The sequence below is a fragment of the Orbicella franksi genome, chromosome 11 (genome assembly GCF_964199315.1).
Source record: "Orbicella franksi chromosome 11, jaOrbFran1.1, whole genome shotgun sequence".
In the NCBI taxonomy this organism is placed as follows: Eukaryota; Metazoa; Cnidaria; class Anthozoa; order Scleractinia; family Merulinidae; genus Orbicella; species Orbicella franksi.
The window spans coordinates 21,623,264-21,641,979 of NC_138155.1; the positions used below are offsets into that span (position 1 = coordinate 21,623,264).

Genomic DNA, 18,716 nt, shown 5'->3' on the forward strand with positions numbered 1-18,716 from the left:
ACCTGCGACGCTTTGATCAGCGGTATTCCATAGGAAACACGGGAAACCCGCGAAAATGGCCGCCTTGTTGTCTGGAAGATAGTATAGTGCGTCGGCTAAATTGTATCAAAATATGGCAAGAAAGAGAGCTCAGTCCGCTAAAGGACAGAAGGGAAGCAGTAAGAAAACGTCCCCAACCCCCAGAGGTGGTGTTGACAGGAAATCCAATGCGATTTGCACGAAGAATTCCCGTTCTTCCACCACACGCGCACGATCAGTGAAGCGGGACTTGAAATCGACAGATACTCCTTCGAAGAGAACGCCAGTTAATGTAGACGATTCAATCGGCATAGCGAAAGAAAAAGGTAGGTATTCTTTAGACAAGGATTGCTGCGAACTGACACCAAAGCTACACTGAGGGCTTTTGTGAAGTAATTTGCTCGTAAGCTTATGTTTGTTAACCGATAAAACACGAATCAAAGATCGCCTGGATCTGTTACGTAACGATGTACCACAGAATCGTTGATATGTGCAAAAAATTGGTGATTAAGGTGATTAAGATGCATAGAGACCTTCTTAGCTCAAGTTTACAATGAATCACGTTTTGCAGTTTCTGCTATTAGCAATATTTGATCATTCCACCATGGGATAACATTTGGTTTGAAGAGTGAAGTCTGTACAAATCTTAAAGCTTGTGGGGGTTGGGGGGGGGGGGGGGGCTGGGGATGACAGATTACTCGTTGATGTCGGCGCGTTGACGCCGGTTTTTGCCGCATGATGTAGATGCCCGTAGGGAAAATTTAAATTTGAGGGGACCTGAAGGATAACACTGCTAGTGGTGTATAATGATCAATGGGCCAGTGGCCACACCCATAGGGGGTCTGGGGGCATCTTCTTGTAGGAAATTTTGAAAATGCCATTTGTTGCATTTTAAGACACTTAAAGTAAAATTTTTTGTCATCGTTAAGCTATCTTGAAGTATATTTTCAAAATTGCATTGCCACAATTATAGAATACATCAAGGCCTCTTGCAATAACACATTTTATATCCACATAATGGTCTACATTGTCTATTTTTAATTTACATTCCCTTAGAAAGTTAAGGTGCATCTCCATCTTGGCCACCCTGTTCCAGTAGGGGTGAAGTGACTAAGGATAATGCTATTATTGGTATAATTCTAGTCTGTTGTTGGTTCCCCCCCCCCTCCCAATTCTTGTCCAGACGTTTTTGTCACGTTGTCTTAGTGCCCATTCATACCGTACCCCTGGGTGAAGAGAGTTGCCAAGAGAGAAATGGTTGTCCCTCCCTAACTATGACTTAAGCATGGATTGATTCAAGACCTACATGACCTAGCAGGAAGTGGTAAATGAGGCTTACAGATTTTCATTTGGTGTGTCATTATTTTGAATTCCATAGGTGCCTCTCTGCGTGGCAAGAAAAGGAATTCATCCGTTCAAGATCTGTGTGACTCTCCTTCAAAAAAGCCCAAAATAGACTGTGCAAAGACCCCAAAGCAGAAGGGTGCTCAAATCATAGGTGATGACAAAAGTGGCCCTTTCCAAGAACAAGGTAAAACAGCTGCACTGTCAAAACGAGCATCAAAGGGTGGTAAACATAAAAATGAAATTACACTGCAGTCTGGTTCATCAGATCTACAAGAAGTTCGCAGTGCCGCTAAAGCAACAAAAGATAAAGGCAAACAGAGGAAGGCAAGTCCTTTGAAACAAAATCATGTAGCTACTCCAGAGGATCTCCAAAAGTCACCAAGGAAGGACACGGTTGTGGGGAAAAAGTTGAAACTGGACCTAGAAGGAGAAGTCAAAACAAAGGATGAATTAAAGGCTGGAGAGAAGAGTTCATCTGAAGAGTCTAGTGATGACGAGGGCGTGGCATGGGAAGATGTTGATGGTGAGAGGAGTATGCAGTTACACGCTTGTTTGATTGGAACAAAATATTTGTTTGCTCGTACAAATTATAGCCTTTCATTGCTGAACTATATTAACTATACTTTGGTTCATTAAAAAAGCAAAAATGGTATTACAGTAAAATCTCAATTTTTGGAATACTTAATTTTTCAAAACTCCCGATTCTTTGAATCAAGTCACTTCCCTCCACTAATTTTATCCTCAATTTCTTCAACTACTCGATTTTTCTAACCATTTTTTGTTTCCCTTGCAATTTCAAAAAATTGAATAATTTCCACTGTCAATAATAATGATTTAATTTGTTTAGCCATGCATTAGCTTTCACATACATTGAACAATGAAACTGCCCCGTTAACATACAGGCATTTAATTTATGGGGTCTGTGAGAATGGCAAGTAATAAATTATTATGATATACGTTGTACTCTGATAGATGTATTCCTTTTTTTTTTCTTATAGAGGCAAAAGTTGTTGACCATGTGATGGATGATCATGCAGCCTCAACATCACACCACCAACACTCACCCAGCAAAAAGAATGTTGAGATTAGCATCACAGTACCTGGAGCAAAAAAGAGGAAGAAAGGATGGTAACTTAGCATCTTGATGAAAATAGCTCTTGAAGACTTTTCTTGCAAAAGTCAAGCATGCTATTGTTAAATTTTCTGAATTGCATTTTCACCCAGTTTTGGAGGCCAACCATTTTCACTGGCACTCAAACTGGAAATTGTGCTGCTCCAGAAAACATCTGTCCTATATTTATACCCCTCTTGTGGAGTGTTCTTTGATTTGAAACCACCAGCCCCTTGCACCCCCCCCCCCCCCCCCCGCCTTTGAATTTCCAGCTTTGGTTCATGCTTTCCTTTAAAAAATTTGGCCTTTTGCACCCCTCTCTCTAGAATTTCCAGTAACCCTCCTTGGGGTGGGTATGGGTATTTTCTGGAACCACACAATATTATAAAGGCCACTTTAGTGCTCTTTCTATCCCTTGAATAAAAAGAGACTATCAGTATTCTGGGTTGTGCAAAATAATCTTTAGTTAATGGTAGATTATTGGTATGTACACTATTTACATGTAAGCTTATACTGCAATTTTTTGTGCTGGCAATTGCAAATAAGGTTTACATGTATGTGCAAATAACACATGTACCTCTACAGTGTTATGAGCATGCAGTACAAGACAAAAACTGTTATATAGAGTAATAAATTAATTGTTTATTGTTAATGTTTTATAGAAAGAAACATACTAAGAATTGATAAGTTAATAAAGATGGTGAATTTTAAGCTCGGTAATGAAATGTGAACACCGGGCAGGTGCTCTATCCACTGAGCTACGAGAACTTATGGAGAGCAAGGTCATTTAACTGAGTTCATTTAACTGAGTTCACTAATCATGTTGATTAGTTCTCCTTCACATTTCATTACCGAGCTTAAAATTCACCATCTTCATTAACTTATCACTACTCACAATGACTTCGATAGTGTTGATCCTAGCAGTATGCAGGACACCTGTCATATATGAACTCAGTTAAATGACGTTGCTCTCCATGAGTTCTCGTAGCTCAGTGGATAGAGCACCTGCCCGGTGTTCAGGAGTTCATGGGTTCGATTCCTGTTGGGGATTCAGAATTTTTCTTTGTCCCACGCTCGTGTCATGTTGATTAGTTCACCTTCACATACTAAGAATTTCTGCTAATAATAATAATTGTCTTCCTTTGTGTCATTGTTTTTTTTTTTCCAGGAGTCAGGAAGATGTTATGAAATATATTAAACGAGCAATCAATAGATTTAGAAAAGATGTTTCTATCAAAGTTCATAAGGTACTTGGCAAAATTTTACAGCCTTTAGATTATTTGCTGACTGTTCCAAATGTATGCACATGCACATGTATGTTGTCTTCTTCTAATCACTAATGTGAGGAAAAGAAAACAGCTGTAGTGTGCTGACAGCATTAAATTTGATACATATATATCATGGCAGACCTCTTAAGGTATGTGTTTGTTGAAGCAATTACAGCTGATATAGATCTTTTTTCACCTTCCTTTCATTATTCCCTTTAGGTTCACCTGTTGACGCTAGTTGCTCATGGATTTTTCAGAAATGGTGTCTGCAATGAGCCACTGATCCAGGTACATACATGTTAGAGGTATAAAATTAGTAGTTTATAATTGTGCAGACTGTGCGGAGTGACTGTGAGGTAGGCCAGACAGGGGTATAATATTATACTTTCATGTACAGTGTTTAATTTGATATCAGGGATGTTAAATTATAAGGTATGTTTGATCATATAATGTTAACAGTTTGTCATTCTTGCTCTAGGCTGTGCTGCTGTCACATGTTCCTGGTGATTTTATCTCTGGAAACAAAAGAAAGTGGGATGTTTCACGGCTGACAGACTTCTTGAAATGGTTAGTCTCCTGAACATCTCATGATTTTGTGAGTGGAATTGAAGGGGTGTGTGAAAAAAATGCCCTGATTGACTCTTGATCTCATGTCAAATTCTCCTTTTTTGTACAAGGAATCTAAAAGCAATTTGCTAGGAGAATCTTGTGGTCTATCAGATGTCCTTAGGGTCTTTTTCCATGCACCCCTTCAATTAATATTAATCTCAGTAACATTTTCTAACATTGCAATCAATGTAGTTAAATATTTTATATTTGATTCAATTTTATAGTTATGTTATATGAATTTGTAGCGACAATTACATGTAAGTACATTTAGAAAGTAACAGATGGGTTTTCATTTTAATCATGTTCAATAATGTTTTAAACATAGTAGCATACACATGTATGCATTGCAGACCTATGTTCTTTAAAATACATGTGGTGCTGTTTTATTACCAAGTTCAGTCAGTCGAGCCTGATACAGTAGTAGTTGAGAATGGAAAGTTTTGCAAGATTTGGTCACTGTGTTCTTGCTGTTTGTGATGACTAGCTTGTTGAAACATTGTTTATGAGCAAGTACCCAGGAAAGCTTGCTAAGATATTTTTTGCTATCAAAATTGTAATTTTGTGTTCTTTGTTTAAAAATACAGGTTTCAGAGTGAGTTCTCAAGCACTGATGATGCAAAAACAGGTGACAAAGAGGTACTTAAAATTATAACAGTTAGAGTATACAAAGCATAATTTCGGCATTTGTTGTTCAAAGTTTCCTGCTAAACATCACCAAGGTCTTAAAAAGGGCTCAGTTTCTTTGACCTTTTAGTGGCCCACAACAAAAAAAGTGACATCTGAGTCAGTTTTTGTCCTATCTTTATCTTTGTTTGTACCTGTATTTTATGGTTGCTCAGGGTTGTCCTGAAGTCTCAGCTGAGAAGAGATAATCGCTAGCTGGATTTTGCCAGGCAATCACTTATAATCATTCGATATCTGAACCATATCAAACCGTCTAAATGAAAAGTTTGCAATAAATTCCTGTCTACCTCGTGTACTGATGCCACCATAACAAGTAAAGTGATTGAAATAAAATCTTGTTTTGGGCACTTGTTTAGCGTGTTCTCTTTTCGTGTACTGTGTGTACCATCTTGCAAATGCGAAGCTTGGTAGCCCCACATTTAAAACATTGCAAAAGATTGGAAACAAAAAAATTTGTTCCAGGACTTTCGCAAAAAATGCTGACTGGTTCAATGAAAATTGTATCCGCATTTCGTAGCTACATCCCTAGTTGCTAATTAATTTCTTGTCTTTTCCAGACAGACAAGCAGATATCCAAGCTGCTAAACTTATCTGAGGTTTGTGGGGCTAATTATTTTTTTGACTACCAAATTGAGTACCAAGTTGATAAGTTAAACCTGAATGACCAGTGATTGAGAGTCCTGTATGTAATTCAGTCATTTTTCCCTTCTTCAATCAGTATAACATGTATTTCTTGAGCACAAATTCTTTCAGTGTCAGCTCTTGTATTAGGCTACATGTAAGTGATGACCATGTCTACTTAAGGTGGCTCAAAACAGTTTCCAACACTTAGATTTTGATGGGTCGTTATAACCACTCTTTATCACTTGATGCTACAATCATGGTATCAAAAAACTGCCCAATCATTTAAGGTGGCTCTAAACTGTACCTAGAGAGTTTTTGAATTATAAGCCCCTAAAGTTGTAATAAGGGTGCTTTTAGGAGGTCATACTGTTGCTATGGTAACCTATTGCATGATAACAATGTGTTCACTAATGATTGGGCAGTTTTTTGATACCATGATTGTAGCATCTAGTGATAAAGAGTGGTTATAAAGACCCATCAAAATCTAAGTGTTGGAAACTGTTCTGAGCTACCTTAAATCAGCAAAGATATATCTGCCTTCAGTTTTCCCCCAGTACTGGAATGCTCACTTCCCAGTACATAGCATGGTCTCTTTTGTCAACACAATACCTTCATTCACTTGATTGCAATTTATCCACTGTCATTATCTCACTTTGGACAGTTCAAGTGTACATGTAGTATGTTAACTGCGGACGAGCAGAAATAAAAAGCAGCTAGATCTGTGGCTATTGATTCAGTCTTGAACTGGAGGCAGCATGGCCGAGTGGTTAGGGCGCCAGACTTGAAATCTGGAGGTCACGGGTTCAAGGGCCACCCTTACCACTAAGCTGGAGTTGTTTCTTGGTAGACCCCAGTTCAACTCCTGGTCATGCTTGCAAATAGCCAGCTGGTCTGCCTCCAGCCAGGTGGGATATTTAAGCCTGTTATGTTTATTTGCAATATTTGTTTCTTTCAGGTTAGTGGCATACCTGAAAAGTAGCTAGTTGTAGCTAAGTGCATCATCTGCTATAAACATTCAACATTTAACATTTAACTGTGGACTGAGCACTCTTCTTGTTTTACAGCTTAAATTACATGTAGCTTAAATTGCATCGTGCCATGAAATAATTATGACATGAATTGCGAATACTGCGACTCTGTGATGTATCAATGTAGGAAATTAACAGGAAGTTACCATCCCTTTTTCCCCAGGTCTTTGTTGCCATTCTCAGAGCCCATGGATTGCTGACAAGGCTTGTGTATTCTTTGCAGGTAAGAGATTTTTGTAGGAAAAAATTGTTGTCCATAGTTTCAACGCAGTGCAAACCTTCAGCAGGACACTGGTTTGGGGAGAATAAAGTGACAGACATTTTAGGCCAATATAATTGCATGGCATTAGTGTATGACTCTGTTTTGACTCTGTGTTAACATTTTTCATGTCAGCCTATCTCAGCAAAAGGTGATGCCGAGAATAAAACAAGTCCAAAAGTAAGTGCTAAAAGTAAAAGTAGGAAATGGAGTCTTATACAAGGTCCCTTTGCAACTTCAGCCATATCACACTATGTTTTAGAGAGATCAGTCATTTTTGGTTGGTTGCATTAGCTGGAACTTTTGTGTTCATTAATCGACTTTTTGAATCAGTATCATGTTGCATCTAGAATCATCTGTGATCAAAATTCAGCAAGCCAAAAGTCAGCTTTTTTCTTCAAAGAACCCATTCAACTAGCCAAAGACAGTACTTGACTCCAGTAGAACCCAGAAAATAGCCTGATATTTACTATCAACTGCTTCAACTAAATGTCATTTGAAATGTAGTTATAGGTGTATGGTAAAATCCATACAGTCTAGTTTGGGTGATTTCAATGAAATCACCCAGACTAGACCACAATTGAAGTTGTAGTTTGTCTAAGAAGAGTAAGACCTGAATCTACTGTACATGCAGGAATATAACCTTAGTTTATGGTAATGGAAGTGAATTTTGCTTTTTAATGTACCTTTGTCAACAACAACAACTAGAATGACATAATCACATTAAGGAATAGATGTTAGAAGAGGATCTGATTAAATGTCAGGTGTAGCTAGTTTTCATGTAGGGAGCCAACAAGAAACGTTCCCTCACTCAGTCAGTTGCACCAACTTGGATTGCCTATAGCTCAATGTATACTGTTGTATATGTGCTCATTAGTGCAGTAACATAAACATACTAGAATGATAACTCTTTTGTGCAGACTACAAAGAAGACTCCCAAAGGAAGTAAAACAGCACTAAAAGGCACTCCTGAGGGCCATGCAAAGAATTCAGCACAAGCTAAGAAGCAGAAGGATACCATTAAACCAGAGGGCATCAAAACAGAAACTGAATCTGATCCACCAGCAACTAAATCAAAAGATGGCTCTCATAGTGGTAAATTAAATAAGGAACAGACAGAAAAAACTTTGAAAAAGAAGAGTGAGAAGTTATTAAATAACACAAAGAGCGCTACAAAGAACCCGAAAAATAATAGTAAAGCCAGTAAGGCTGAGTCAGAAGACAAGAATAGTACAAAAGACATAGCACTGAAGCAAAATAATAGGAAAAGACCATTACGCAAAAGAAAGAAGGTAGACTACTCCTCTTGTGGGAATGAGAGTGGAAGTGAAGCAGATGAGGAATGGAATGAAAAACTGACAAGTGAAAGTGAGGAGTCAGAAGACTTGACCAACTCTAGGGAGAACTCTAAGAAGAAAGACAAAACTCCTTTGGTGAGGAGAAGAGTGCCTTCTGCAGACAGTGGTGGTGGCACACCAAATGAAGGGAGTGGGACCTCATTTGTTGATCTTGTGGATGATGATAGTGATTTTGAAGTCTCAAGCAAGCCATTGGTGAAAAGAAGAGTATCTGCAGGTTCATCAGGAAGCAAGAAAAAGGCCATGAAGATTATTAGCTCTGATGATTCAGATGAAAGTCTCAAATGTCTTGGAAGTGTTTGTAATGAAAATGGTAAATAATTAAAATAGGTACATGTAATTGCATATCTTTTTGATGAGGGTTCAGCCCATTTACCTGAATGTGTGAATTAAAATTATTGTGATGCTTTATTTACCAAATAGAAGATGCTCTCTAACAAAACAGCACATACTTGAGGTCTTGAAAAACTGCTGACCTCAAATTGACCTCAAAAGTGCATTATCTCTCCTATTTGGTTTAGGATGTGACGTGAAAAAAGCGAAAATATTTACATTTGAGAGGGAGCTATGATTGCACTGGCAACACAGCATCCACGGGTATACAGCAGCTACTGTATAGTCTACAATAGAGTATTACTATACTGTACTTCTAGCCTCCAATACTTTATAGCCTCCAACAATAAAGCACCCAGTTTAAACAACAAACCTATTATCACTGCCTTGATTGATTGATTGATTGATTGACTGATTGACTGATTGATTGATTGACTGATTGCCTGAATGAGAGTTTAAAGACTAGCAAGCATGTGATACATGTACTCTTTTTGTTTTCTTGAACAGATATCAATTGGTGGACAGAAGTGTATTTGCCTGTCGACAAAAAATGGATATGTAAGTGTACAATTGCAAGCTTTAATGTTTCCCATTTGCTTAAAATGTAAGAAAAAAGATAGTGAATGAAGGACCTGGTTTACAAGTTACACGGCTAGAATGGTTAGTTTCTGCAGCAACTGGTGAGAGATGGTTGCAAAGAAACAAGCTGTGTGTGTGTCATGGAGGTTGCTAGTAAAGCCAGTTTCTCTGCACATGATCCCTTAGTGATGTATACATCATCAGTTTTCTAACCCTTTAAGACTATAGTTAGCAATAACAAGCTAAACAAGTGGTATTGCCTTGTGAAGACTATTATTTTCGATGCAATTAAAAGAGTCTGTTGTCACAGAGAAGTAGGTCTATTATTTTCCAGAAAGGCATTTTTTATTACATTGAAGCCTAAACTAAACGTACATGTGTCTACCCTTGCAAATTGAACCCATTGCATTTAAACCCTGAAGCCTATCCACCACCTCTGTCACATACAATAACATAACTGTTTGCAATGAGAGGCTGATTTTACCCTAAAACCAAGTTATGCTCCAGTGGAAGCTAAGAGGTACCAACCAAGAGACTAGTGTAACTGTTTTCTTCCATTATTTCATCTGTTTTCAGGTGTCCACCTTCAATCTTCCAGCGTCAATCACCCCGAGCTCTGTGAAAAACAGGCAGCCCAACCTATGGTTTATGTTGTCTCATTTGATAACAGTGAGTACAGCGAACTTGAAAGCTGCAGTATATATTCATTACATGTATATGTACCTATCTCATTCTTCCCACGCCAGCACTTAGCCATTTGACAGCTTGAGAAAGATAAAGGTAAATCAAAAACTGCTGTCAGTAACAAGTTAGGTAAGGTACAATGTAATGTTCTGAACATTACCTGTAGTGAGTTTCTTGTGCTGACAAGGGCCTAGCTCTCAAAGCATCATCTTCAGTAACTCACTGCAATGGTTAATTTACCTTCACCTACTTCAAACTGATAAATAGCTAAACATTTCACTTGCCTGCTGATACAGCTTCACAGTTTCTTAGAAACATGGAAACTAGTAACGAAAATGGATTTTTGCTTCATCTTTCATTTGTTTGTTTTTCAGAAAATGCTATCAAAGATGTTACCAATAGATATGCTTCTTCCTGGATGTCTAAGACCAGGAAACTTCGCATTGATTCAGATTGGTGGGATGACACCCTTCAGCCTTACAAATCAAGAAATAAGGTATCTTAAGTTGATCCCTTCACAAGCAACTCATGCAGTACCACTCAAATAGACATTAGTGTCAGTGATGACCTCTGTTTTATGCAACTTTTTAATATTTCAATTTTAATCTTTCTGGACAGAAAATGGATCAAATGGAAGATTCACTCCTTGAAGGTGGGTTTACTAGCTACCAGTTGCTCAGAGATAATGTTATCTACATGTACCAGAGACGTATTTTCAATGTCCAGTACTTTGTGGGATTTATTTGTGTAACTAAGAACTTAACTGATCGAAAAAAATTATTGATTAGTCAATGGATTGATTGATTTATGACTGATTACATTTTCAGACATTTTGTGCAGCCATGAATCTATTTCATTCATACACTTTTCCATTATTATTCCCTCCAGATCAGCTACTTGAGAAACCTTTGCCTACCAGCATAACTGAGTTTAAAAACCATCCACTGTAAGTATCAATAAATGATAATTTTTGCTACGTTAATTATAAATCTGTGTTTCCGTTCAGATTTAACAATGGGCCACCTTTGTTTCAAGGCCTGAAACAAGTACCCACGAGGAAAACTTGTAGTACAAACAAAAAGAGTAATTATGAAATATCAAAGTCAACAAGATGATAGAGTTACCAGTTTGAACTCCTCTAGCCTCACAAATCTTCCTATGGAACTGTTTTAAAGTAGTAACTGCTCGTCACATGAAACATCATCAACCATCGGCAACAACCAGCAAAGAATGTCTCCTATTATAACAGGAAGTACTAAAGTTTCAAACATGTTTTGAGATTGACATGCTGGCCAGTTTACTAGCTATTAAGTTGCAAAACACATATTTCTGGTTGTTTGCAGATATGTGCTACAGAGGCATGTCTTGAAATTTGAAGGTTAGTGTGAGGTAGAACAACATTACTGCATGAGGTTATCATGGGATATAATCGCCATCCATGTTACTCTGTTAGTGCTTGTTTGCAGTTTCTTCTCCATGTACAGTACCTGATCGCTTCACACTAAATAGGGTTTCAGCCATAAGGTTTCAGTTGTAGAGTCATAGATGCTCTTCTCTTTGTACTAGATTACTTTCTTTCTTCATCTTCGGTCTTTCCCTCCATTTCTCCCTTTCTTTTGTCTTTTTTTTTTCTGTCCATCAATCTCTCTGTCCATCTATCCATGCATGAATGACACTGTCTCAACAAAAATTTTAGTGCTCTATCAGTAGTAACTGGGGTCACTGAAGTTTCCATTCCAGTTTCATGTATGTACTGTCATAGCCAGCAGCACCGTTACAATCAGTCCTATTGCTCCATGTAATTTGGAAGGGTAGGTGACATCCTGATAGTGATTTATAATTTATTATACTGATTTGTTTTGTTTATTCCATAGCCATATACCCAGAAACTGCAGCCATTTTAGGTTACTGTCGTGGTGAGGCAGTGTACTCAAGAGAATGTCTTCATATGGTTGGTTTTGATACTAAGCATGCCCATTCGGCAAAGTTAATATTTATTTCAACTGCATCCAACACAACCCTTTTTGCCACAATACATGTTATATCATGTATCTCTCTCCAAGATGTTGGTTACAAGATACTTAAAATAATTATGTTCTTGCCAGTAGCATTACTGGACACAGTTTCCTGCCACTAAATTCTAAAAACGCAATACAGGAATAAAAGAAAAACCAAGATCATCTAGTTGGACTGTACAGTTTCCTACAAGCCAAACATTCATCCGTAGTAAAAAAAAAAAATGATGTTTTGAAGCCCAACATCTGGTCGTTTTACACTACGATGCAGAATGAAACACCTCTAGGGCATTTGGAAATTTAGTCTTGATATTGAGTTTATCAAAAATTATCTTAAGTTAATATGTTCTTATGTTGTTTTTTCTTGTAGCTGCACACAAGGGAAAAGTGGTTGAATGAGGCTTTAGTTGTCAAGGTACATGAAACCTCAGCTCACAGTGCTGTTTGTGAGTTGACATAATCACGAGATGCAATTTATCACGTCATAACCCTGGCTTGCTGTTAATCCCATTGGCGGTACTATCTACCCTTGATCATTTAGTGTCTGTTTTAAACAAGCGTGCTTAGTTGTCTGATCTTGGCCTCAGAACTGGTACAGCTTTTGATTGCAACAAAATCAACTTTACAAACTCGACCATCCTAAACTTGCCTATTCATTGTATATTCCTTAGGTTTTTACCGTGGTGGGGGTTACAATGAAATTCTACACGTGGCACATCTTCCTTTAGCCCATTATGAATGATTTGCAATATAAATGGAGCAGCCAATGGTCTAACGTGAACATTGATGCAAGGAAGCTTTTTTAATTATTGGAAATGATTGTACAAACATTTTTTTTTCAGCAAGGGGAGAAACCATACAAGATTGTCAAGGGACGACCAAAACGGGTAAGAACTGTACAGTTATGAAGTGTTGCCAGAAACTTGTTGTAGGTATTGTTTAAGTTTTTGTTGTTTAAGTAAACATCGCCATTAAGGTTGTTTTTTTGTTGTGTGGTGTGGTATTATAGAATCAACCAATTCATGAGCGAGATTCTGTGACCATTGACCTCTTTGGCAGATGGCAGACGGAGAAGTACAAACCACCACCAGCTAAAGATGTGAGTGAATTTAATGACCCCCTCCCCTAACAATGAAAATTCATAAATTTCTCATGGCTGATTAATATTTGATGAGGTAAGGTTTGCTAGTCTTGGTAAATCTGTCCTGGTGTAGTCTAGTCTATCTCTAGTTTAGTCTAGTCTATTTCTAGTCTTTTCAAGTCAATTCAGTTGTAGTCTATCTCTAATCAAGCGTATAGTATAGTATAGTCTAGTATAGTCTAGTCTAGTCTATTTGTTGTTTTGTTTTATTATTTCCTCCATTCGTTATTGTATTACAAAGATATTTTTTTACATTGCAAAGTCATTATTATAGCACAAGATATCTTTCTTTAAAAATATTTAAAGATATTAAAGAAAGCAAGAAATGGAGAAGACCAGAATATAGTAAGACTAATTAATGCCCTTAAAATACTGTATAATTATTACCAATTTTTAAAACACAGATCACTAGTTTAGTCGATTCAAGTGTAGTCTATCTCCAGTCAAACGTATAGTGTAGTCTATCTCTAGTGTAGTGCAGTCTACTCTATTCAAGTCAAGTCAGTTCAGGTGTAGTCTATTTTAGTCTTGTGTGGTGTAGTCTATTCTTTTCTGGTCTAGTCAAGTCAATTCAAGTGTAGACCATCTCCAGTCAAACGTATAGTGTAGTCTATCTCTAGTCAAGAGTAGTCTTGTCTAATCTAGCTCGCATTTTGAGGTGTGTACACGTATAAGTCAAAGTCTTGGTTGAATTTACTTTGTAGGGAAAAGTACCAAGGAATGAGTATGGCAATGTAGAGTTGTTCCTGCCTTGTATGCTTCCTCCAGGAACAAAACATATTCAAAGTACGTTGTGATATTTAGCCAATGGAATCATTCTTGTCGCCTCCATCTTCACTGACGATTTCACTACACATCCCTTGCGATACGTAACCATTGTTGCCCAATGGTAGTTTATAGTACAATGAAACCTGTATTAAGCGGACCCCATATTAAGCGGACACCCTCTATTGAGTGGACACCAGCTTGAGTCCCTAAATTTTCTTCCCACATTTACTGTAAAATAAACCTGCATTCAGCGGACACCTCTGTTAAGCGGACGCGGACACCAATATTAAGCCATTTTGTTGCAGAAAACCTGCAATAAGCGGCCTCTTCAAGGGCTTTTTGCTTCTACAAGTTCATGTCAGACTCCTTTAACATTGTTCAGCGATGTCGTTTTAAAGCTAAGTAGATTATTCCAGATTGATGCATTGACTGATTGGACATTCTGCTATGAGCAGTCTTCGACCTTATTGCACAATATATTAGGACCTGTTTAGAGCGGACACCCTGTATTAAGTGGACACTAGTGAGTGGCCCAAGGGTGTTCGCATAATACAGGTTTCACTGTAACATTCATTTGAATGTCCAGTGTATACGATGTAGCCTTGTAACTGGCGCTTGCCTGGCTGTGTACGTGTAGTGCTTTAGGTTGCTATAAGATGCAACGAGAAATCAAAACTAAGTGTTATTTCTTTCATTGTCTGTTTTTAAGTTAATGGAATCCAACGAGTTGCAAAGAAACTTGGCATTGATTGCGCCGGAGCTGTGGTTGGATTTGATTTTCATTGTGGCTTCAGCCATCCAGTGTAAGTATTCACTGTAATGTTATAGCCTGGGGGAACTACCATGTGGAAAGGTTGAAAAACGTTGAATTAGACCCCAGAGTGGACCAGTTTGGGCGTGGCTGGAGGTTTGTTTAACCCTTAAAAGATACCACTTGAAACAGAACTGACAGCGTTTGTTTTATTATTACTTCAAATGCACCCTAAAAGATACCTTGACGGCAAAAAGTAGTGGCGTTTCGTCATCAACACCCTAATTGAGACTAAAACCCTGTGAGTTACACCCCTTAGAGAGACGAAGAGCGTCCCCGACCGTTTCACGTGGGAGTACCCCTTCCCCAGGTATTGTCTTTTCGTTAGCAATCCTTACATCGACAGATTTTTTGCTATTGTGAAGCAATCATATGGTGAATCTAGTTTTGGTTGCAGTAGTGTGAAGATAAGCATTGTTTGTTGCATTGACGCTTTTTCGTCCTTCAACAGAAATTGTTTTGAAGCCTGTAGCGCACACACAGCAGGCAACAGTTAAAGTCTTTAATATTGCAGATAATGGGAGACAATTCAGAGGCATTTCTTTTTTTGTCAGTAATCGGCATGAGGAAGGAACGATCATTTTGGAACCGTTTTGAAATGAAACTCTTTAATGTTAAAAAGGAAATTAATTTTTACATATGTTGTGTTGTATTTATAACAGCATTGATGGTGTCGTGGTTTGTGAGGAGTTTGAGCAAGTGCTGCTGGACGCGTGGCAAGAAGAAGAGGAACAAGCCGAGAAGAAGAAGGCAGAGGTATGGTTATAACACTGTCTATAGAAACCTTAATGTACTGCATATTAAATTTCTAATCTACATTGTCCCTGTATATCTTGAGCGGTATTCAATTGACTGGCGGAAAACCAAACTCATAGTAATCACTCTGGCCAATCAAAAAAGACACAGACAATCCGATGAACCAATCAAAACTCAAAGCAGTTACATCTAGCTGACGTGAAGCGCGGGAAAACAAGTGCGAGCGAGTCACGAGTGGTACGGGCTCTACTTCTTATTGGTTAAGAAAGTAGCACGAGTTTTTTTTTAAGCCAATCTCTTAGCGAAGTAATGGAAAACCAAAGCTTTCAACAGTCACGTGAAAACCGCTCCAGACACAAGTTGTGCTCCCAACCAGGGTAGTAGATATGCCACCAATTGTAGAAAAATGATACAGTTTCAAAACTGTTGAGCAGAAATGAAGCTATTCGTTAAACTTGTAATGCCTTTTGTTTCTACAATTATTAACATTTTTGCTTTTGCTCAACAGAAGCGTGAAAAACGTATGTTGGCCAATTGGAGGCTTTTAACCAGATCGCTTTTAATAAGAGAGCGACTCAGGAAAAGATACGATACGGAGGTAACTGGCACAGTAAAGTGTGGAAAGTAACATCGCTGTTGACCTTTAGATTTCGCTATGTCACGCAGCAAATTGTAAACATTTTAACGCAAATAGTAACAAATTATGACGCAAAATGTAACATTAACCCGAAATGTAACAACTTTGAACGCAAAATGTCATCTACAAAAAAAATTGTGTTTGTCATGGTAAGTTGGTGACTGTCCGAAGAAGTTGTTCCAATTTGCTTTCAGAAATTAATACATTTCGAATGAAAGAATCGTTACAGTTTGCGTGGTGTTATTTACATTTCGGGTTTATGTCACATTTTGCGAAAAAATGTTACTTTTTTGAGTTACTGTTCTATCATTTTGCGTTGTTACCACTCACGGCGTAGCTAGTACTTTTTCTTCGGCGTAACAACATTTAGCACTCTTTTTTTTCTAGGAGACCAGCAATGCAGAAGCTTCAAGCAGTGCCAATGGAAATGACGATGTAGTAACAGACACTTCAGTTTCATGGCCTCTTAACAGACAAGGTAGCGTTATGTTGATTCAGTGTTAGAAGTATTTGTATACACCATTAGTAAATAGCTAATTGTGACCAGAATGCTCAATCGTCAACTAAAATGCTGGTCGTTCATAACTTTGACAACAGCTTCCTCTGTATAGCATACTTATTTTACAAGCATGCGTTAAGTTTCCTAAGGAACTTATCGAAAACACCCAGAAAAGTAGTGCCCCTCGATCACTGCTGCACGCAGGGTGAAAACAGAGCGAGCAGTAGAAGTCGGGTCTGTTGTCTATACAGCCGCAGCTTGGGGTACTTCTACTCCCTGGATGGGATGCTAGTCCATCGTAGGGTTACCCCCTAGCAATGAATACCCCAGTACCCATTTATACGTCTGGGTGAAGAGAGGCACTGTGAAGGTAGTGGCTTTCCCAAGGACACAACTCAACGAGTCTGCGTGTGTGACATGTTGTTGCTAACAGTAACTTGCCTGCAAATGGCTTGTTTCCAGTTCCTTTGTATTTGATGACGTCACATAGGACCAGGAAAAGGTTGAATGAAAATCCTAAAACGACCCTTTTTCCTGCAGTCATCTGTAATGATTAACTGTTGCAAGACACTTATCAAAAGGCAGGGTTTCTTGCAAAGTGACACAATATTTCATGTTTTTTGTTGTTTGTTTTGCAACAACCTTACAGAAGGGAGCACCTTATTCCATTGTAGCAATCTAACAATCCCTTACAGGGGCAGATCTATGGGGAGGGTGCAGGGGGGGTGCGCACCCCCCTCCCCCTTAGATGAAGCCTTCTTCTTTGTATTTGCTTTTAAAATTTGTTTACCTCACCAGTCAGTTATGCCAATCCTTAGTGGTACACCCCTCCTAAAAAAAAATCCTGGATCTGCCCCTGCCTTAGTCAAAACTTATTACTTTCTGGGATGTCTTTGCAGAGGGAAAATCAAGTGTTGCAGGTGAGGGACATTGTCATGTCTTTCCAAAGAGTGGACACAAGAAGGATGCAGTGACTGGAGAATGGACCAAATCATGCGCCTGTGGATTAACTCTTCCATTTGAGAAAATGTAGACAGAGAAATCGATCTCTGCTCTTCACTGCGATGATGTAGTGAAATGAAGGGAATGGCTGCAGGAACAGGTTCCATCTGCAAGACTGTGGAACCATCCTTGCAGGCCACTTTTTCGCAGTCATGCAGATCATCAAGATTAAAAAAAAAACCAAAAAATATATTATATCTATCTGGTATAGAGACACTATTTTTAAGCTATTTTATCCTAAAAAGTTGTATCATTTAATCCCTTATTATAACACTGCTCATTGTCATGAATAGTACTGAATTTCTGAGTGTCAAGGTTTTCCATCCAGTTCCACTCTACCTGTACTCCCAAACTAATGGCAATTTCCTGGGCAAACTAACGGAAATTGTGGTATTTATGCCACGAAAACAGCACGCTACAACAATGGGAATATCAAGCATACTTCATTTTTATGTAAAAGTATATTATCTTCCATTTGTACATTATCTTTTTTTTTTTTTGATGTTGCAGTTTTTCAAAACCAAAACGTTTATTATGTTAACAAGGTTATCCTTTTTGAGAACACTGACAAGCATTGCCAGAGGATAGCCACTGGCAGATATACTGTACGACCATGCTAACATGAACAGTTTACTCACTACAAATACACTGCAATGGTAGCAAAATGGTTCATGAAAAGACACTTTTATTCATTATTTTCTAATTTTTCTTTAATTTTTTTTTCTAAACTACATTGGCAGAGAATCTCTGTTACCATTGAGTTGCATTGTTCAGTTGTTTAGTTTGTGTAAGTTACCACTGTTATAGACAAATAACCATCTCTGCATATTTTGATAAATATCATCTCCTTTAAGAAAGGGGTTGGCAAAGATAAGGTCTGCAAAATTAGGCAGACCTCTGCACATTTCTATCATGTATGTCAACCAAAGTAGATGAAATTTGGAACAAAATACCATGTTCTGTATGTTTTGGGGTTAACTGATATTTCTTTTACTTTACATTGTATTCTTATTAAAATAAAAGATTTGTAATCTAGAGCAATTACTTTTCTGCTGTCATGAAGTTCTCTGCTTGCACTGCATAGGCATTTATGTGATTTTTCATGGGTAGAACTTCTCATTTTTAAAACACAAAGCTCAAACTACAGTTAACTTTCAGCCCAGAACCAGTATATGACAACATGGG

General features: G+C 38.1%; 1 protein-coding gene across 2 annotated transcripts; it reads left to right on the forward strand.

Moving 5' to 3' along the window:
• The first annotated feature begins 17 nt into the window (after nucleotides 1-17).
• Nucleotides 18-18,406, forward strand: LOC145503420 (DNA repair protein complementing XP-C cells-like). Of its 2 annotated transcripts, XM_081482883.1 has the most exons (27): nucleotides 18-344; nucleotides 1,397-1,888; nucleotides 2,364-2,493; nucleotides 3,645-3,723; nucleotides 3,964-4,032; nucleotides 4,223-4,311; nucleotides 4,938-4,989; nucleotides 5,595-5,633; nucleotides 6,853-6,912; nucleotides 7,084-7,128; nucleotides 7,869-8,619; nucleotides 9,147-9,197; nucleotides 9,795-9,887; nucleotides 10,277-10,398; nucleotides 10,521-10,554; nucleotides 10,791-10,848; nucleotides 11,246-11,280; nucleotides 11,777-11,853; nucleotides 12,288-12,332; nucleotides 12,760-12,804; nucleotides 12,927-13,016; nucleotides 13,763-13,844; nucleotides 14,536-14,629; nucleotides 15,300-15,393; nucleotides 15,902-15,991; nucleotides 16,418-16,508; nucleotides 17,429-18,406. In XM_081482883.1, exons 1-27 carry the CDS (start codon nucleotides 113-115, stop codon nucleotides 17,560-17,562), a joined length of 3,273 nt encoding a protein of 1,090 aa, XP_081339009.1. In that variant the 5' UTR covers nucleotides 18-112; the 3' UTR covers nucleotides 17,563-18,406. The 2 variants fall into 2 exon arrangements, 1 of the variants encoding a protein (XP_081339009.1); XR_014051463.1 differs by lacking the exons at nucleotides 15,300-15,393; nucleotides 15,902-15,991; nucleotides 16,418-16,508; nucleotides 17,429-18,406 and adding an exon at nucleotides 15,173-15,293 and having other exon boundaries at nucleotides 14,536-15,076.
• Nucleotides 18,407-18,716: the final 310 nt, after the last annotated feature.

Excerpts from the sequence above, each read along its gene's own strand:
- LOC145503420 (XM_081482883.1), top strand. The coding sequence starts at position 113 with ATGGCAAGAAAGAGAGCTCAGTCCGCTAAAGGACAGAAGGGAAGCAGT. Across the intron at positions 5,634-6,852 it reads AGCTGCTAAACTTATCTGAG|GTCTTTGTTGCCATTCTCAG; the intron begins GTTTGTGGGGCT and ends CTTTTTCCCCAG. Across the intron at positions 11,281-11,776 it reads GCATGTCTTGAAATTTGAAG|CCATATACCCAGAAACTGCA; the intron begins GTTAGTGTGAGG and ends TTTATTCCATAG.